Raw genomic sequence first — 17731 nt, forward strand, 5'->3', positions numbered from 1 at the left:
TTCCTTAACGTAGAACTATCCCCAGGCGTGAGACTGGATCAGGAAAAATCTTTGCCACAGCGCCTCTGCGCGCCGGGGACGGTGCCACGTGACTCCGCCCTGACGTCGTCCGCCGACGTGACGTCAGCGAGGTCACATAAGCCCCAACCCGGCGAGCTGATGCCAGTTTTCTTGAGAGCTCGCTGATGGCAGTTTTCTTCAGAGTACTTTTCCGCGCTACAACGCAGAGTCATCACAAACAAAACTGTGAGAGTATGGGAACAGTGTGCGAAAAGGCAGTGAAACAGAAAGGGAGGAAACGAAAGGTGAGGAACAGCACCAGTTTGACAAAGTGCCAGGCACTGTGGTACTGAAAGTCATAGAAGGGAAAGAGCAGCTACCTTGCAAAGCTAAGGCGACATCCTACCTGGAGGCAGAAAAACATGTGAAAAAGACAGCAGACAATAGAAAATCTGCAACATCAAGCCATAACAGTGACGGGCAACAAGTACAGAACTGATGAGTAACGACAAATTACCCCACGACAACACCATCAAGGAGGGCTGTATCCCCTGGAAAGCCAAGGACCAGCCAAGAGACCCCAACTCAGAGGACCGCAGAGGAGTCAGAGACCCCAAGGAATAAGAGGAAAGAATTGTAAGAGTAGGCCCCCACACTGGAAAAACCAGGGTGCAGGGATGCAAAAGTACATAAGAACCCACCGCCCAAGTACCAGCAAGGAAGGTGTGGAACAAGTAAACAGAACGAAGCACCCCGTCAGGGAGGAGCGAAGAGGACACTCGCAGAAGACAAGGCCACCCGGAGGGAGGCGAGTGCAGAAAACCAGCTGAAGGTCCTCGCAGAACGGGGAGGAAGGGCAGGCCGTGAAGGAATCTGCGGCTAGAATCGTCTAAACCAAATACATCGTTACCGAAGGTAAGTAACATGTACATCTGATAGAGGCTACAAGCCGCAGATTCCTTAACGTAGAATAGATACCCTAGCCATACCCAGAGGGGAGGAGGGTCTGCTAGAGAAAACTCACCAGCTTGAAAGAACACTGGGCCCCAACAGGGGATGTGTCATGGGGGCAGGAAGGACGGCCCAGCCACCCCCAAGCAGAAGCAAGCAAGAACAAGTCGAAGGGAAGGCCAGGATACCCTAAGCCTACCCGAGGTACAAAGGGCATCCGCCAGAAAACCCCGGAGGGACAGACAGCGCCAAAGGAGTACCAAGGAAGAAAAGAACCACCGCAAACTCCAAGGAGAAGAGGTGGGAACGGCCCCACAGCCAAGAAGAGCAGACGTGACAAGAAAGACACAGTTGCGCAAAGCTCCAGCAGAACAAGAGGCAGGAGCACAAGGGTACACGCCAAGGCCCACGGAGGTGGACCACAACAACCAGGCGTGCGCAGCCTGCAGCTGGCAAATACCATGAAGCAGAGCGCCCAGAACAAGCTAAGCAAAAAACGAAGGTAGAGGCAAAGGAACCCCAGAACAACCCCCAGAAAAGGACCATTCCAGAGACACCACCCGACCCACGAAAAGAAGTGGGATCAGCCAGAAGAGAAAGAGGAAAAAAACATAGTACGGACCTAAGCCGTCAACCAGAACACAGGAGAATACTAGGAGAATCCTAGCTCCCCGGAACACAAGGCAAAGGACCAGACCGAAACGCCGTACAACAAGGTGGAAACACCACGACACAACACCGTAGACGGCATGTCAAAGTCGTTGTGGCGTTTTAGCGGATACTGATAGTGACAGAACCTGGAACAGCGCAAGCCGCACAAAGACAGAAGAAAAAAGAGAGACTGCACCAAGCGGCATAAAGTGACGCCAGGAAGACGAGCAACCCGAAAAGGTGTCCACACCCCCCAGCTCAGAACAGAGCTACACAATAGCTACAAGAACCACACCTAGGGTATGACACGTCCCAAAACAAAACATGGGAACACCTCTTAGGGAAAAACCTCGCAGCAGAGGACAAAAACATAAAGGACCTGCGGGTAGTAACACAGACGGCTTACCAATCAGCCAAAAAAAACACAGATGGCCCAAAGGGCTGTACCAGCAGCCAACAGTTCAGAGGGGCCAACTTAAGGACCCTGAAGGCATTTCAAGCGACTGAGAAAACACAGACGGGCCAACCGAAACACTAGGCCAAAGAAAAAGGTGGGATAAATGTCTCCCATAAAGCACCGGAGGACCGACAAGCCAAAGCCTACGGAGGAGGAGGAGGAGGAGGACGGAGCCCCGCAAGGAGCCGTTGAATGTGCAGTCAGCGTGGGTGTTAAACAAAAGAACCCCATCAAAAGGCAGGTAAACAAGACGCTCCCTAATATTCTCCTGAAAAACGCCGTCCCGCACCCAGGCATGGCGGCGGAGAGCCACAGAACTGGCCATAGCACGGCCGAGAGAATCAGAAACATCCAAGGCCGAACAGAGAATAAATGCAGCTAACTCCCGACCATCCAGTACATGGTGCCGAAGATCAGAGCAAACACCCTCATGTGAGGAGCAAGACACACAAAGTGTGTTGAGCGCTCTCAAAGCAGCACTAGTGGAAGCGAAGATGTTACGCCCCCAGGAATCCAACCACTGGGTCTCCCGTGACAGAGGGAGCAACACTGAAGGCAAGGAAGGAAAAGCAGTCTGCAGGAGAGGGGCCTCGGTAGAAGGGTGGAAAGAAAGGCAGACTGGATCGTGCGGAGCAGGACGGTGATGGTAGAGGAGCGGCTGAGGCACCGGATCGCCTGTGGCAGGACGCCCCCAGAAGAGTTGTGGAGTGTAGCCTTAAATGGAAGAAGCAGCTCCCGTCCACCAGAGCCCTGGTGGAGAACTTCCAACAAATGGTCCAAAGGGAATGGGGTGACTGGGTTGCCCATTTGCAAAATGCCAGCGGGCGTGGAAATGGCCCGGACAAAGGCTACACTCGCCTCCGTAGGGCGTCCATGGGCGACGGCTGTAAACTAAGCCGCCCATCCCGAGTCCAGCTGCAGGGAGAAACGGCCAGCCCCAGTAGGATGGAAGATCGATTGACGAGTGGGGGCCTGCGGGGCCTCCGGAGAAGCCTGCGGGGCCCCCAACAGCGAGTTGCGGATGAGAGGGTCCGAGGGTTCTGGCCGGGGAGACGGCTTAGAGCCGTCCTTGGAAGATGCCGGGGAAAAAGCAAAAACACGGCGTCCAGTCTCCGGTGAAGATGAGACAAGGAGATGACAAACTTTAGGAGAGGAAGGGACCTCCAGAGACGAGTCGACGACCCGGCGCCTGGATGGAGCCGTGGAGTCCGCCATAGGCACCGGTGCATCATCGATCGGAGCCGAAGCGGCCGTCAGGGGCGCCGAGTCGACCTCCACCACCAGCACATGCGCCATAGGAGAATGGGGCAGGGTCGGAGCCGGAGCGGCTAATGAACGGCGCCGACTCGACCTCCAACGAGGCAGCTGCCTGCGTAGAGGACCGAGAGGGACCCAGAAAGGCGCCCCCGGCCACCAACCCTGGCGCCGCCAGGGAGAAAAAGCAGACGGCGCCGGAACGGCGTCGGCTCAGCCTCCAGTAAGGCAGCCGCCTGCCCAGAGGACTGAGGGGGACTCTGGGACGAACCGTGAGTCCTGGCAACCTCCTGCAACACCACAGGGACCGCCATGGGGATTTGCGGCGAGGAAGGGACGCCATGGGTCGAAGAGTGGAACCCCGGTGCCAAGCTGTAAGACTTACCGGCGGGCCAACGACCTCGGTGAAGGACGATGCCGCAGTCGGAATCAACGGTTTCTGGACCCTTCCGAGGTAGGGGACAGACGCAGAGACAAGACAAATCCGGACAAGCAGGCCGAAAGCAACTTCATCCGACGCTCACGCCAGGACTTCGGCTTGAGATGTTGACAAGCGTCGCAGTCCGTAGAATCATGGTGCTCGCCCAAACACCACATACAGTTAGGGTGAGGGTCTGTTGCCGACATCTGACGAGTACAAGAAGTACACGTCTTGAAGCCTAAAGGCATTCGCACACTGTTCCTCAACGCAAAAGCATTAAAAGAAGGCCTGAAAACAAGTCAAGGGAAACAACCCGGATCCGCGGTGTACATGGAAAAGAAGGAAACGGACGTCAGCGGGGTGGGGCTTATGTGACCTCGCTGACGTCACGTCCGCGGACGTCAGGGCGGAGTCACATAGTACCGCCCCCGGCGCGCAGAGATGCTCTGGCAAAGATTTTTCCGGATCCAGTCTCACGCCTGGGGATAATTCTACGTTAAGTAATCTGCGGTTACTAGTCTCTATCAGATATGCTCTTAGCACACCTTGAATTGCAGGGAATGCCCGTAGGACTGCAGGACAGGTATATGAAGATACTCATCCTGCAAATCCAAGGACCCCATCCAATCGCCCGGGTCCAAAGTAGAGAGCATCTGGGCGAACATGAGCATCTTTAATTTGCTCCCATAGGAAGCCACAGAAAATATGAAGGTCCAAGATAAGCCTGAGCCCCCTTTCCTTTTATGTAATGAGGAAACAGAGAGCATAACAACTGCGCTGACAGAGCTAAAACACCGAACTAACTGCAGAAAACATGCGTATGCCAAAGGCATCAATCCTCTTCAATTCCCTATCTGAAGGAGTGGTGGATAATAAATTGTAATTCACTTTACAGGTAGAGACCTGCATAGTAAGGCACTCTGGAGTGGGATGCTTGCTGATAAAATTAGGATAATGAGGTACTGATCTACGACATCTGGCCACCTGCCTGTTCATAGGTAGGAAAGCACACTGTTTTGATCAGGTAGTCATCAGTATGTTGGAAGTCTGTGCCATGGACGTCTCTACCGGTGCCAGTGTAGAAGTCCGTACCGGTAGCAGGTCCCAGGTCCCAAGGGTACAGGTGTAGTCAGTAGAGGATCTGTTGATGGTAACCCAACAGAAGGCCTATGCAGAGCATTACAAATCTACAGCTTAGCTACTTTGAAGGCTTGAAGGCTTTAATCTGCTGCTGAGTCTAGGGAAACTTAGGATGTGCAGGATCAGCTGAGGAATCTTATCAATAACAGGAAGCCTCGATGAAGTGCGACTACCCTCTTGACACTCCTTGGAGTCACAGTGTGAGGATGGCTTTGAGTCCCGCTTTCCATTTTTAGGTCTTGCCTACGCAGTGCGCATGCGCTGCACAGGAGGGGACCTCTTGGAATCGATCAGCTTCTCTTCCAGGGGATCCTCATCAATAGTCATAAGCATTAGAATATTCCTGCCCATGCGCGGGACCCCGGAAACACTATATTATATGTGCCCCACATATATATACTTATATATATATATATATATGCAATAGCAGCCAAATCACATCAGAGCTGAAATATGCTGTGAAGAATTTCCACCATACATGAATAATGTGCATTAGAAACATGAGAAACAACATCAAAGATTGTTTAGAAACTGTTTTAATGCTTAGACAGCAGTAGAAATTCTTATAACTCACTGAAAGCATAGAAAGCTCCCAGGCTGCATTGCAAACACACAGTCTAAAAGACTGAAAAGCTAACCTGTAGCTGTATGTAATACAAAAACTGACACTGTGCCTTTAAGGCACTCATGACCCCCAGTATCCCATCATGCCTCAGGGGTGACAGTTAGGTCAGTTGTTCTTTCTGGCTCCTTAAGGAAGGATCCTGGTAACACAGCTCCACTAATTTCTGTTTTCTCCACGACGTTTGTATCCTGTGTCTGCCTGAAGAACACGATCCAGGCACCTGTCCTCACTGCGAGCACCTGTCAGCAAGAACTCTCAAAGACAGGGAGAGAATTCGCATTTATGGCCTGGCTCACATGTCATCCAGAGGAAGGTCTCCGGTGAAGAAGGGCTCCAAGAAGGCTAGAACATCTTCGAAAGAAAAGTCTTCGAACCCTTCAGCTTCAGCGGCAGGCTTGGCGCTGAGGAAAGAGCCACCGGTGGGTCATTCATCTTCAGAACTACCGTCGACGGCGGGCTCTCCGTCGAAAAGAAGACCAGGTACGTCGAGGACGTCGAAGGATCCAGCTCCGTCGTCGAAATCCCCTTCGAGGGAGGTCATTCCTCCGTCGGCGTCCACCGGGCGACGTTCGGCGTCGAGAAAGGTGACTCCGCCACCATCAACCGGGCGACGGTCGGCGTCGAGATCCATGGCCCCTCCGCCGTCGTCAACCCGGAGACGATCGGCGTCGAGGGAGGTCACTCCTCCGCCGTCGTCATCCAGGCGACGACCGGCGTCAAGAAGTGTGATCCCTCCGCCGTCGTCTAAGAAACGACGTTCGGCGTCGAGGACCAAGACCCCTCCGCCGTCGACAACAAAACATCGATCGGCGCCGAGGAGGCAGTCTCCGTCAACGTTTCGTCGAGGCTCGGCGTCGAGGTTGACCAATACCCCTCCGCCGTCGTCGCACAGACATTCGACGTCGAGAGAGAGGAATCAGTCGACGGCTGGTCATTGCCGTTCGACGTTGAGAGAGGCTCCGTCGTCGGCTGCTCATCGCCGTTCGGCGTTGAGAGACTGTAGATCCTCGCATCGATCGCCGTCGAGACATTCGATGTCGAGATTGATGGCCCCCAAAAGCATTCAGCGTCGAGAGAAAGACATACGACGCCAGAACGCTCGACGTCGAGACATTCAGAAAGAGCTTGATCGTCGTCGAGGAACTCTGTGATCATGGCTACGGAGTCAGCTTCTCGTCATTCCACTTCACAGTCTTCTGGCTCCTCAACAACATCATCAAGATCCAGAAGTCCTGTCCTCAGATCTCCTGTGCGTCAGCCAGATCCTTCGGCTGCGGAGGTCAGACTGTCACCCAGATGGTACAAGTCATTGGATCATTGGCGAGAGTCAGGGGCTACCAAGCGTATGCACGACTATGTCAGTCCGCAGCACAGATCTCCTCTCCAGAGGCTGGTGGATGAAGTGGACAGGCGTAGTCCTCCCAGGCGCCAAGCAGACAAATCGCCTGTGAGAAAACCAACCAGATCCCACTCTCCCAGAAGGGAAGATCCGGTTAGATCTCGATCTCCCAGAAGAGAAGATCCGGTCAGGTCTCGTTAACTCAGAAGAGAAGATCCGGTCAGGTCTCGTTAACCCAGAAGAGAAGATCCGGTCAGATCTCGCTCTCCTAGAAGGGAAGAGCATCCAAGAAGATCACGTGAGAGGAGGCACGGTGCTCATCGTAGACGTCGAAGAACTCCGTCTACTTTATCTACCTCTTCTACCAGGTCTTCCAAGAGGGATTACTCTCCCACGCTGATGGATAGTCCTATTTCTAAATCCTCTCCAGTGGATGACATCGGCACTTATCTCGATGTCCTGCAAAGAGGAGCTCAGAAGCTGAGCATTGAAATGTCTGTCCCCCAGGTTGCTACGACAGTAATTTTTGAAACTTTGCACAAAAAATCTGTCTCTCGTCCACTGCTGCCTTTAGTCCCGGGGATTATGGATCAAGTCAAGGACGTTTTCCTAACTCCAGCAAACATCAAAGCGGTGCCAGTCCGCATACAGAAAAAATACAAACCAGCTTCTTCTGACTCAGTTTTTGTAAAATCTGACCCTCCAGCAGACTCTGTGATAGTGTCAGCGGCAAGGAAGACGCATGCAGTTGCTGCTTCCTCTTCAGTACCACCTGATAAGGACAGCAAATCACAGGACTCGTGGGGTTGCAAAGTTTGCAATTCAGCTGCCTCCACGCTGAAGGTCTCCAGTGCGGCCGCGCTGTTGGGTAGATACGATAGAGCCTTATGTGACTCCATGGAAAGGTTCAAGTCCAAGCTACCTAAGGAGGACCAGAAGGACTTCGAAGAAACAATGACGGAAGGATGTCTGGTGGCGAACCAGTTGATAAGCACAGCAGTGGACGGTGCAGTGCTTGCGGCACATTCCTATTCACATGGGGTTTGTGCCAGGAGGTCAGCTTGGTTGCGCCTCACAGGGCTGAAGCCGGATGCTTAGCAACGCATCCTTAATCTTCCTTTTTCGGGTTCCTCTCTCTTCGGAGAACATGCTGACGAAGAGAGGACTTGTATGAAGACACAGCTGGATACAGTAAAAGCGGTGGGTTTGGAGAAAAAAAAAGAATTCAAACGCCGCTTTAAGACCAACAAGGGAAAAGGGGCTCAACAGAGGGTTCAAACCCCTCAGTGGTCCCAAAATAAGAACCAGGGAAAATCCCATTTTCGAGGCAAATCCAACTGGGGTAGAGGAGGTCACCAGCAGTCCTCTACCACCACGAGAGGAGGAAAAGCTTGAACAGTGGCTTCCTCTGGCGCCGTTGCCCACTCCAGTGGGAGGAAGTGCTTCACAACACCTGGCAGAGTGGGTCAGCATCACAAGGGATCGGTGGGTGCTGAATATACTGCGCAATGGATACATGCTACGTTTCCGTGCACTTCCAAAGAACATTCCTCCAAAGAACTCTTGCCCTCACCAGCTAAGCTTGCTCCGAAGAGAGGTGAAAGTCCTGCTACAAAAAAGAGCTATAGAGGAAGTTCCTCCCTCTCAAAGGGGAAAGGGAGTCTACTCCAGATACTTTCTTGTCCCCAAAAAAGATCAGGAGGACAAGTTCAGACCCATACTCGATCTGCGTCTCCTAAACAAAGTCATTGTCAGAGAAAAGTTCCGCATGTTAGCTCTTCACCAAATATGCCCACATCTTCAAGCCGGAGATTGGATGTGTTCGGTGGATCTGCAAGATGCATACTTTCACATTCCGATTGCACTGCGGCATCGCAAGTACTTGAGGTTTGTCGTAGGAAGCAAACACTACCAGTACAAGGTGCTACCCTTCGGACTCAAGTCCGCACCACGAGTCTTCACCAAATGCATGGCAGTGGTGGCGGCTTTTCTTCACAAAAAGGGACTCTTCATCTATCCATACATGGACGACTGGCTCCTAAAGGGCCCGTCTCCGGTACAGGTAACACACTATCTGCAACTTTGCCTACACCAGTTGCACAGGCTCGGTCTCCATGTAAATCTGGAGAAGTCAGTCCAGCGTCCGACACAGTCTATCCACTACCGCAGCTCCGTTCTGGACACAAAATTGGGAAAAGCGTTTCCTTCGGAGGAGAAACTCTTTTCCATGAGGCAGCAGTGTGGGATTCTATTAGAGTCTCGGTTTCCAACAGTCCGACAGGTAGCCTCCCTGCTGGGTTCCATGGCGTCCTGCATTTTTCTCATCCCGAACGCCAGGCTGAGAATGCAGCCTCTACAACAGGCTCTCGAAGACCAGTGGGACCAGGCGACAGGGTGTTGGGAAGATCGTATCACTCTTTCCCAAGCAACGAGGGATGACATCAAATGGTGGACTCGGGCGAGGAATGTGCTGGTGGGAGTGCCTTTTCACCAACCTCTACCAACCCAGTCTATAGTGACAGATGCCTCTCTGCAAGGCTGGGGAGCGCACATGGGTCCCCTTCAGATTCAGGGTCAGTGGTATGCGCAGGAGCGGACGTACCACATCAACATGCTGGAATTCAGAGCGGTGTTTCTAGCTCTCAAAGCTTTTCTTCCAGCGATCGAGTCCAACTCAATCCTAGTTCAGACGGACAATACAACCACCATGTTCTATCTGAACAAGCAAGGAGGCACGCCGTCACGCCCTCTCTCCAGGGAGGCTCAAACCATCTGGCACTGGCTTCTCTCTCGAAACCTCTAAGTGGTGGCGGTGCACCTTCCAGGCGAGTTAAACATCAAAGCAGACGCACTCAGCAGGCACTTCAAAGATCAGCCAGACTGGGTGCTAAACGACGAAGTGGTAGAAGAGCTTTTTCGTTGTTGGGGTCGTCCAGCCATAGACTTGTTTGCGGACGACGAAAACGCAAAATGCCACGCCTTCGCGTCCAGATTCCACTGGCCAGGGACGCAGGGGAATGCTCTCCTGATGGAGTGGTCGGGAACATTTGCTTACGCGTTTCCTCCCCTAGCTCTGATTCCGAAGGTAGTTTCCAAGCTGCTCAGTTCAGACATGGAGATGATCTTGATAGCTCCAGATTGGCCACGGCAGTGGTGGTACCCGGACCTTCTTCATCTGTCTGTGTGTCCACACAGATGACTTCCTTGCAGACCGGACCTGTTGAGCAAGATGAACGGGAGGATACTGCATCCCAACCTCCCATCACTGAACCACCTGAGGTCCTGCAATATGGGCATCTGAACCTGCCTCCCGAATGTATGCACATTTTAAAGGAGGCTAAGAGACCTTCCACGAGAGCGTCTTATGCGTTCAAATGGAAAAGGTTTTACATATGGTGTAGGGATCATCACCTAGATCCTAATAAAGATCAAGAGGAGGTAATCCTGCCATACCTCCTTTCCTTGGCAATTTCTGGTTTGAAATATGCTTCCATTAGAGTGCATCTGTCAGCCATAGTAGCGTACAGGAAATCACCTAATCAGATTTCTTTCTTTCAGGTTCCGGTGGTTAAGGACTTCCTCCAGGGGTTGAAAAAGGTGTATTCCCCTGTGCGAAATCCTTCTCCTCCTTGGGAATTGAACCTGTTTCTGTCCAGGTTAATGTCACCTCCTTTCGAGCCCATCCACAAGGCCTCTTTGCAACATCTCTCTTGGAAAGTAGCCTTTTTAGTGGCGATCACGTCAGCGCGCAAAGTAAGCGAGATACAAGTACTCTGTGCGAAGGAACCATATACTGTTTTCCACCACAATAAAGTAGTCCTGAGAGCTCATCTATCCTTCTTGCCTAATGTGGTTTCTGATTTTCATATAAATCAGTCCATTTCCCTCCTTTCGTTCTTTCCAAATCTTACGACCCCGGCTGAGCGGTCGCTGCACTCCTTGGATCTTAAGAGAGTGATTAAGTTCTATTTGGAAAAGACCAAGGGTATCAGGAAGACGGATCAGCTGTTTGTGAACTATGGTTCAATGAGAACGGGCTTTCCAGCGGCCAAGAGGTCCATCTCCAGATGGATTGTCTCCTGCATTAAATTGGCCTATCTGCTTGCAGGCAGGCCTTTATTGGTATCACCCAAAGCACATTCTACCAGAGGGAAAGCGGCCACAGTAGCTTTCTTACATGACATTCCAATGTCAGAAATATGTGAGGCTGCGACCTGGAAATCAGTACATACCTTTACTAGACATTACTGTCTAGAATCTGATTCCAGGGCCGATACTCAAGTAGGGCAAGCCTCCTTGAGAAATATGTTTGGGTAGCCTATAGCCTTCTCAGGCTTGTTGATGAGATTACTGTCTTGTCATTCCTTTGCCCGCAGGGATGAGGAGAGGCTCGCTATTCTATTCTAATGCTTATGACTATTGATGAGGATCCCCTGGAAGAGAAGGATTAGTTACTTACCTGTAATCCTAGTTCTCTTCCAGGGGTATCCTCATCAAAGTCATAAGCAACCCTCCCGCCTCCCCGGGCAAAGGATATTCTTTAATAAGGAGATATTGTTAACCTATTTGTTACTTGGTTTTTTCAGTCTCCGAAAAGAACAACTGACCTAACTGTCACCCCTGAGGCATGATGGGATACTGGGGGTCATGAGTGCCTTAAAGGCACAGTGTCAGTTTTTGTATTACATACAGCTACAGGTTAGCTTTTCAGTCTTTTAGACTGTGTGTTTGCAATGCAGCCTGGGAGCTTTCTATGCTTTCAGTGAGTTATAAGAATTTCTACTGCTGTCTAAGCATTAAAACAGTTTCTAAACAATCTTTGGTGTTGTTTCTCATGTTTCTAATGCACATTATTCATGTATGGTGGAAATTCTTCACAGCATATTTCAGCTCTGATGTGATTTGGCTGCTATATATATATATATATATATATATATATATATATATATATATATATATATATATGGGGCACATAATATAATATAGTGTTTCCGGGGTCCCGCGCATGGGCGGGAATATTCTAATGCTTATGACTTTGATGAGGATACCCCTGGAAGAGAACTAGGATTACAGGTAAGTAACTAAGAAGAGAACTAGGATTACAGGTAAGTAACTAATCCTTTTTTGGCCAAAAACGTGCACGTTTTGCATTGCTTTCAATAGCAACACGTGCACGTTTGGCGTTTCCCTTGAGCGAGCGAGCGGCACCATCTGTTCGCAATTATTGCTCTCGCTCCCGCAAGGTAAACACTGCGCGGCCCTGCTCTCGGCCACATTTCCCCTACCCCTCCCACTTGTTTAATGAGCGTCAGTTAACCCGCGGGATATGCCTAGAGTGAGACGCATTTGTTCTCTTTTTGTATGCGGAAACAGACTGCTCTTTAATTCTGAGCCAGCAGACATGCCTGTGGCTCCGATTCTCTTGCATGCCTGCTACTGTTTATTGCACACTTGTGACGGAGTGGTTTTGAGTCATAAGAAACCGGCTTTAAAAAGCTACATTGTTTTTAGTTGCTAAGGAAGAATGTGTAAGCAGAATTGTGAGTTGGCCAAACTGATTTCAGATGTGCGCTGCTCCAGCTTTGCGAGTGGGACTTGGCAGCTGTTTACCCTAAGTGGAAAATTGTAGAAATTCTTCCACTCATCACGTTTTCCTCTCAAGTGAGAGGGCTAACCTGCTACTGTTTATTACACACTTGTGACTGAGTGGTTTTGAGTCATAAGAAACTGGCTTTAACATGCAAAATTGTTTTTAGTTGTTAAGACAGAATGTGTCAGCAGCATCGTGAGTTTGCCAGACTGATTTCAGATGTGCGCTGCACCAGCTCTGCAAGTGGGGCTTGGCAGCTCTTTGCTCTAAGTGTAGAAATTCTTCCACTCATCATGTTTTCCTCTCAAGTGAGCGGGCTGACCCGAGCAGCTCCTGTTTGGATGCAAGTCTTGGAAATTATATGTAGCGGTTGTGGTATTGCAGTAGACAAGAAAAATGTGTCGGAAAGACAATTTGAGTGCAGAAACAACGTCTACCTTCTCTCAGCACGGAACACATCTGCATCTAAAAACGAACTAGAGTTGGCTGATGTCTAATTATAATGATTTCTCATTTAGCAAAGTAGGAAAAAATAATTAATCAGCGAAATTTCAGTTTTGTTTTGGGGTGGAATAATGTTTGTATTTCATACCTCACTCATTTTTTAAATCTTTCAGTGCTCAAATGTAAGCATATGCTGCCCACTAAACGTTCTTTGCAACCGGATACCAGTCAGACTAAACCACAATAAACAACACTCACAGCTACCAGAACAGGGATAGTATCTGAACTGTACATGTAAAACCATTATAGATTCGCCTTTTTGTCCATTGGCAAAGGTTGGTCTAGTGTGTTGTCTCCCCAAGAATAACAAGTAGTGGCATAGCAATAGGTCTCGCCTTTGGGACCTTATAAGTGTTTAGTTATCCGTACAATATCCTTGGTGCAACAACATCAACTGTCGCATGGCTAAACACTTATAAGGTCCCAAAGGCAAGACCTATTGGCTATGTCAATGCTTGTTATGCTTATGTCTGGACTTGGAGTCACCGGGAGACTTAAATCAGGAACAGACATGACAACCACCCTAAAATCGAGAGTACGGGTGCATGAGTTAGAGTGACACCTATGCGAAGACTGATCTCTAATTCCTTTGGATGCATGAGACAGCATTTATCACACAATTCTGAGTCCAGAGTCTAAGCCCCGGGCGGATCTGTGACAGACATCTGCTTCTTACAGTGTCAGCATGACTTGAATACTGGCGTTTTTGATGGGGAGAATGTTACCTAGCACCCTGTATGGGATTTGGAAGAGGTCGGAAAACTGACAAATGTAGGAATGAGCTCCAGATCCACAGCGAAAGGCAGAGAAAGAAAGGAACTGACAGCAGGAGAGGGAGAGGGAGAGTGAGTGAGTGAGTGAGTGTCTGTCTGTCTGTCTGTGTATATACATATCAATCTATCTATATCAGGCTCCAACCTGTCCTTTCCGGGTGGTATGGCACCAACTTGGAGCCACTTAATGACACGCAGGAGCACTGATATGATAAATCTCTGGATCCAGTCTGACGCCTGGGGAATACACTATAGAGAGGAATCTGCAGTTTGAAATATCCAACAGAAATATGTTTAAAGCTGAGCAAAACTACCAAGATACTGCTTAAATCTTTCATAAAAGGACAGGCAGTTTCTTTAACTTGGAAGGTGCCATAAAACCTACATGAGCAGTACCTTCTGGATTCCCCACAGTCGGAAGACAATGCCTAAGGACTAAAGGAGCCAACATTTAATTTAGCAAGTTGCTCACTGAATTAGTAACCTGGGGCAGAGCAGTTATTTGAAAGCCAGCAAATACTGGGTGCTGGCAGAAAGACCGTTACTTACTTCTTCTTGCTCCAGCTCATCCTCACTATCATCATCGCTGACCACTGGTTTGGCCCGGCAGCCCCGGCTAGTGCGCCTTCTACTTTTCACTCGGTCAGATGGCTTCTCCTTCCGACCGAGTTTAATCTTCACCTTTACGGAACGAGCTGTTGGGGGAAAAATAAAAAGATTAGCTGTGATAGCAAAAAGACAGAAAAAGGAAAATAATAATTGTAGACAATCTACTTGTGGTTACTCTTGAATGATGGGATCTGTCTTGGAGCACCACTACTGAAGTTTCATGGAGAGCAAATCACGCTTGCCCAGAGAGAAGTGCTCTTCACAGTTTCACACACTTACCGCTCTTGCCATAACACCATGAATGGCTCTGCCTCAAATACATGTAACTGCAGTTATCCAGAGATGCTATCTTTCAAAGACTAACATACATGAATTATTACCTCTGGGTTTCCCAGTCAGACAACAGATAATAACAAAAGCTTATAAATCCAAGAAAAATCTTTAAATGGAATACAACAAATTAACTTCTCGTTAACTAAACCACTCCAGCAATGGTTCCTTTAATCGATTCACATGCTTGAATTTATTCCAGTCATCAAACTGGTAATCCGACAATGATTACTGGGATTAATACTAGCATTATGAGTATATGAGCCATACAATGCTGAAGATTTAGAAGTGAGCAAGTGTTGGAAACTTTGCCAGTTCTGGTAGAAATGCAAAACTGCTACTCAAACTAACTAGTAAAAAACATTGACGGTGCTTTCCATGGAATGAGAAGGCACACATAGCCACCAGAAACAAAAAACTTCGGACAATTCAAGGCCAAGAAGAAAAAAGTTACTTGCCTGTAACGGCAGGTCTTCACCAACGGTGTCTTTCAAAGATTCACATGCGAACCCTCACTGCAGTGTGTCTGTACACAGAATAAGTGTGGAAACAACGTACACATCAAACAATGAACCTGGCTCATGAACCACGAGCCAGGACAATGCAAGAAATTATTAGACTAGCAGAGTCTGTTTAGACAGAGGTCTGCCTTTATTTATCTATAAAAAAGGTGACAAATAAATGGTCTGTATTTTAGTAAATACCTGTAGACCTGCCCTCCTTGTGTATGAAGTTGCTGTGAATAATCGTGCAAGGAACCAAATTGTCTTAAAGGGCATACATTATCATACTGAAGCCTCTAAAGTGGAATTCAGAATCAGGAGAGGTGGCAAAAGAGACAGAGTCCCGGTGGTGAGGCTGCTGACGCCATGGGGAGGCGGGTCCACCACCGGATTGATTTCTGACTTGTTTTTCAGCGCCCACGACTGCTTGGTCAAGAAGGCAGGGGTCACGTGGCGAGCTAACCCATCACATTGGCCCTGCTGGGGAGGGTTCCAGAAAGAGCTGGCTACCGCACTGGAAACTTGATGGGGACTAGGTGACCTCGCCCTGAAGCATTGATGCCCCGAAGGGACCTTGGAGAGGCAGTGCTGGTGAGTCGCTTGGGACTTGAGCAATAAGAGCGAGGACTGGGACTGCTGAGTGGCACCCTAGAGCAGGTCGGCTGAGCCACAGATCGAAGCCCTGTTGAGAGAAGGGGCCCACGAGAACCAGACCCTGACGCAGACTGTTGGAGGGGGGGGGGTGTACCTGCACACAGCTCCCCCTGGTAGATCTTACCACAGGTGCACGTGCAGGAAAGACAGCCCCTCATCCCCACCACGTACTGGGGAAGCACCCCAGCAGTGTGACTGCACCATTGGCCTCTCCAGTGGCCTGGGACGAAAGACCTTGTTTCCCTCAGTCCCCCTGGACCACAAGAGCGATCTCCACCTCGAGGCAGTGGGTCTAAGTTGCCAAGTTCAGTGGAGTTTGGTGGCGATGCTTAAGTCTACTCCAGCGGAAAAAGGAGATTCCCAGGACTGCTGCTGACCCCCATGAGCGGGGGGGGGGGGGGGGGGGGGGGGGTCGGGGGTCGGGGGGGGGGGGGGAATAGGAGATGGGGTTGGTGGTGCCTGGAGCACAGGGGCAGAGGTTAGAGTCGTTGGCCTGGGAAGGACAGGACAGCACCAGCCGTCAGACTTTATAAAGGGGCACAACATGGCATTGGCAAGAGAAAAGAAGAAGCAATCACTAAAAGACTTGCTAATATGATCGGCGGGGACTACTCCCAATGAAAGCAAGCAGCCTCCACAATCGATGCCCACGGTGAAAGGGGTTGAGGAGCAAGCCCAGCTGACAAGATAGTTTATGGAGGCGCTCATCATTTCCTTTGCGAGGATATCCAGGTAGTGAACGGGAACTTGTGAAGGACCTCAGAGCTCGAGCGAGCTATGGCAATCTATGCCTGAGGACAATGAAACTGGAAGGGGAGAGGAGAGGAGATCGAGCACCTGCCGCAAGAGATCCTACGACTACAAGAGAAGCAAGCAGCAGGCACAAGCCGTAGACCTCAAGGACTGATCTCATACGAATAACATATGCAACCATGGAGCACCAAAAGGGGTTGGGGGCACGGACATTACGGACTATGTGAAGGCCCTCTTCCAACAGATACTTGGCCCACAGGATGAGTTAGACGTGCAACTGGACAGTGTTAATAGAATGGGCCTATCGAAATCGCATGTGTTCCGACTTTCAGTTGAAGGATGTCATTCTGCGCAGTACACTTTTGAAATCATAAACTTCGTTATATGGGGACTTGTCTGCTCTAACTTTTCAGAAGCGCAGAGCCTTCTGACCCGTCATGATATTTTTCAGGTGCATGGGGGGGTCTCTTACAATTGGGCACTCCCGTTTTGCCTCATCTTTCGCTGGGAAGACAAGCTGCATCAACTTAAATCCCTGGAGGAGGCCTATCACCATTCAAAGCATCCCCAATGAGGCGGGGGGGGGGGCCTCACCGCATAGGCTTCGTAAGCACAAAAGAGAACACAATCGAAGGAAGAGTTACATTATCGCCCAAAGGCTTTCGCCTGGACCCTGAAACCATCACCCTGGATAAAAATACAGTCCCAGAGAGACTGGCATTGACCTGACACAGAATTGTGCCTCCCACAGCCTCCCTGAGAGATGGTGAGACTATGAGAAAGTGGCTCTTTTTGTATGGTTAGCCCCTACGTTTTGCCTGTTTTCAATGTATTTTCGATTGTAGAGCACAGGGTGTCTGCCATCCAGGTCCCCTGCGACAGCGCTACTTCACTAAAAACAAATTCCCAATTGGTACTTTTACCCTCTGTAAGTCCTTAGTAAGTGGTACCCTGGGTACCTAGGGCCTGGGAGCTCAAAAGGAACCCTTGGGACCCACTCACTGGGACCATGCCACTGTCCCTGCAGCTTGCATGCCCCTGTGAGGGAGAAAACGATTAAGTTGACATGGCACCCTCCTTGGGTGCTGTGCCAGCCAGAAGTGAATGGGGTATAGGTAAGTCATCCCTTTGGCAGGCCTCACAGCCCTACGGCAGGGTGCACTATACCACAGCTGAG

The 17731-nt window shown here is 50.0% G+C and overlaps 1 protein-coding gene across 5 annotated transcripts in view; it reads right to left on the reverse strand.

The window, feature by feature from the left end:
• The window catches only part of SMARCA4 (SWI/SNF related BAF chromatin remodeling complex subunit ATPase 4), a 778095-nt gene that overhangs the window by 66874 nt on the left and 693490 nt on the right, over positions 1–17731 (reverse strand). For all 5 annotated transcript variants that reach the window (XM_078684950.1, XM_078684957.1, XM_078684972.1 and 2 more), the window contains exon 33: positions 14255–14400. In XM_078684950.1, the coding sequence (XP_078541076.1) occupies positions 14255–14400 (146 nt within the window). The remainder of the gene's footprint in view (positions 1–14254; positions 14401–17731) is intronic.

The sequence above is a fragment of the Lissotriton helveticus genome, chromosome 1_1 (genome assembly GCF_964261635.1).
Source record: "Lissotriton helveticus chromosome 1_1, aLisHel1.1, whole genome shotgun sequence".
NCBI lineage: Eukaryota > Metazoa > Chordata > Amphibia > Caudata > Salamandridae > Lissotriton > Lissotriton helveticus.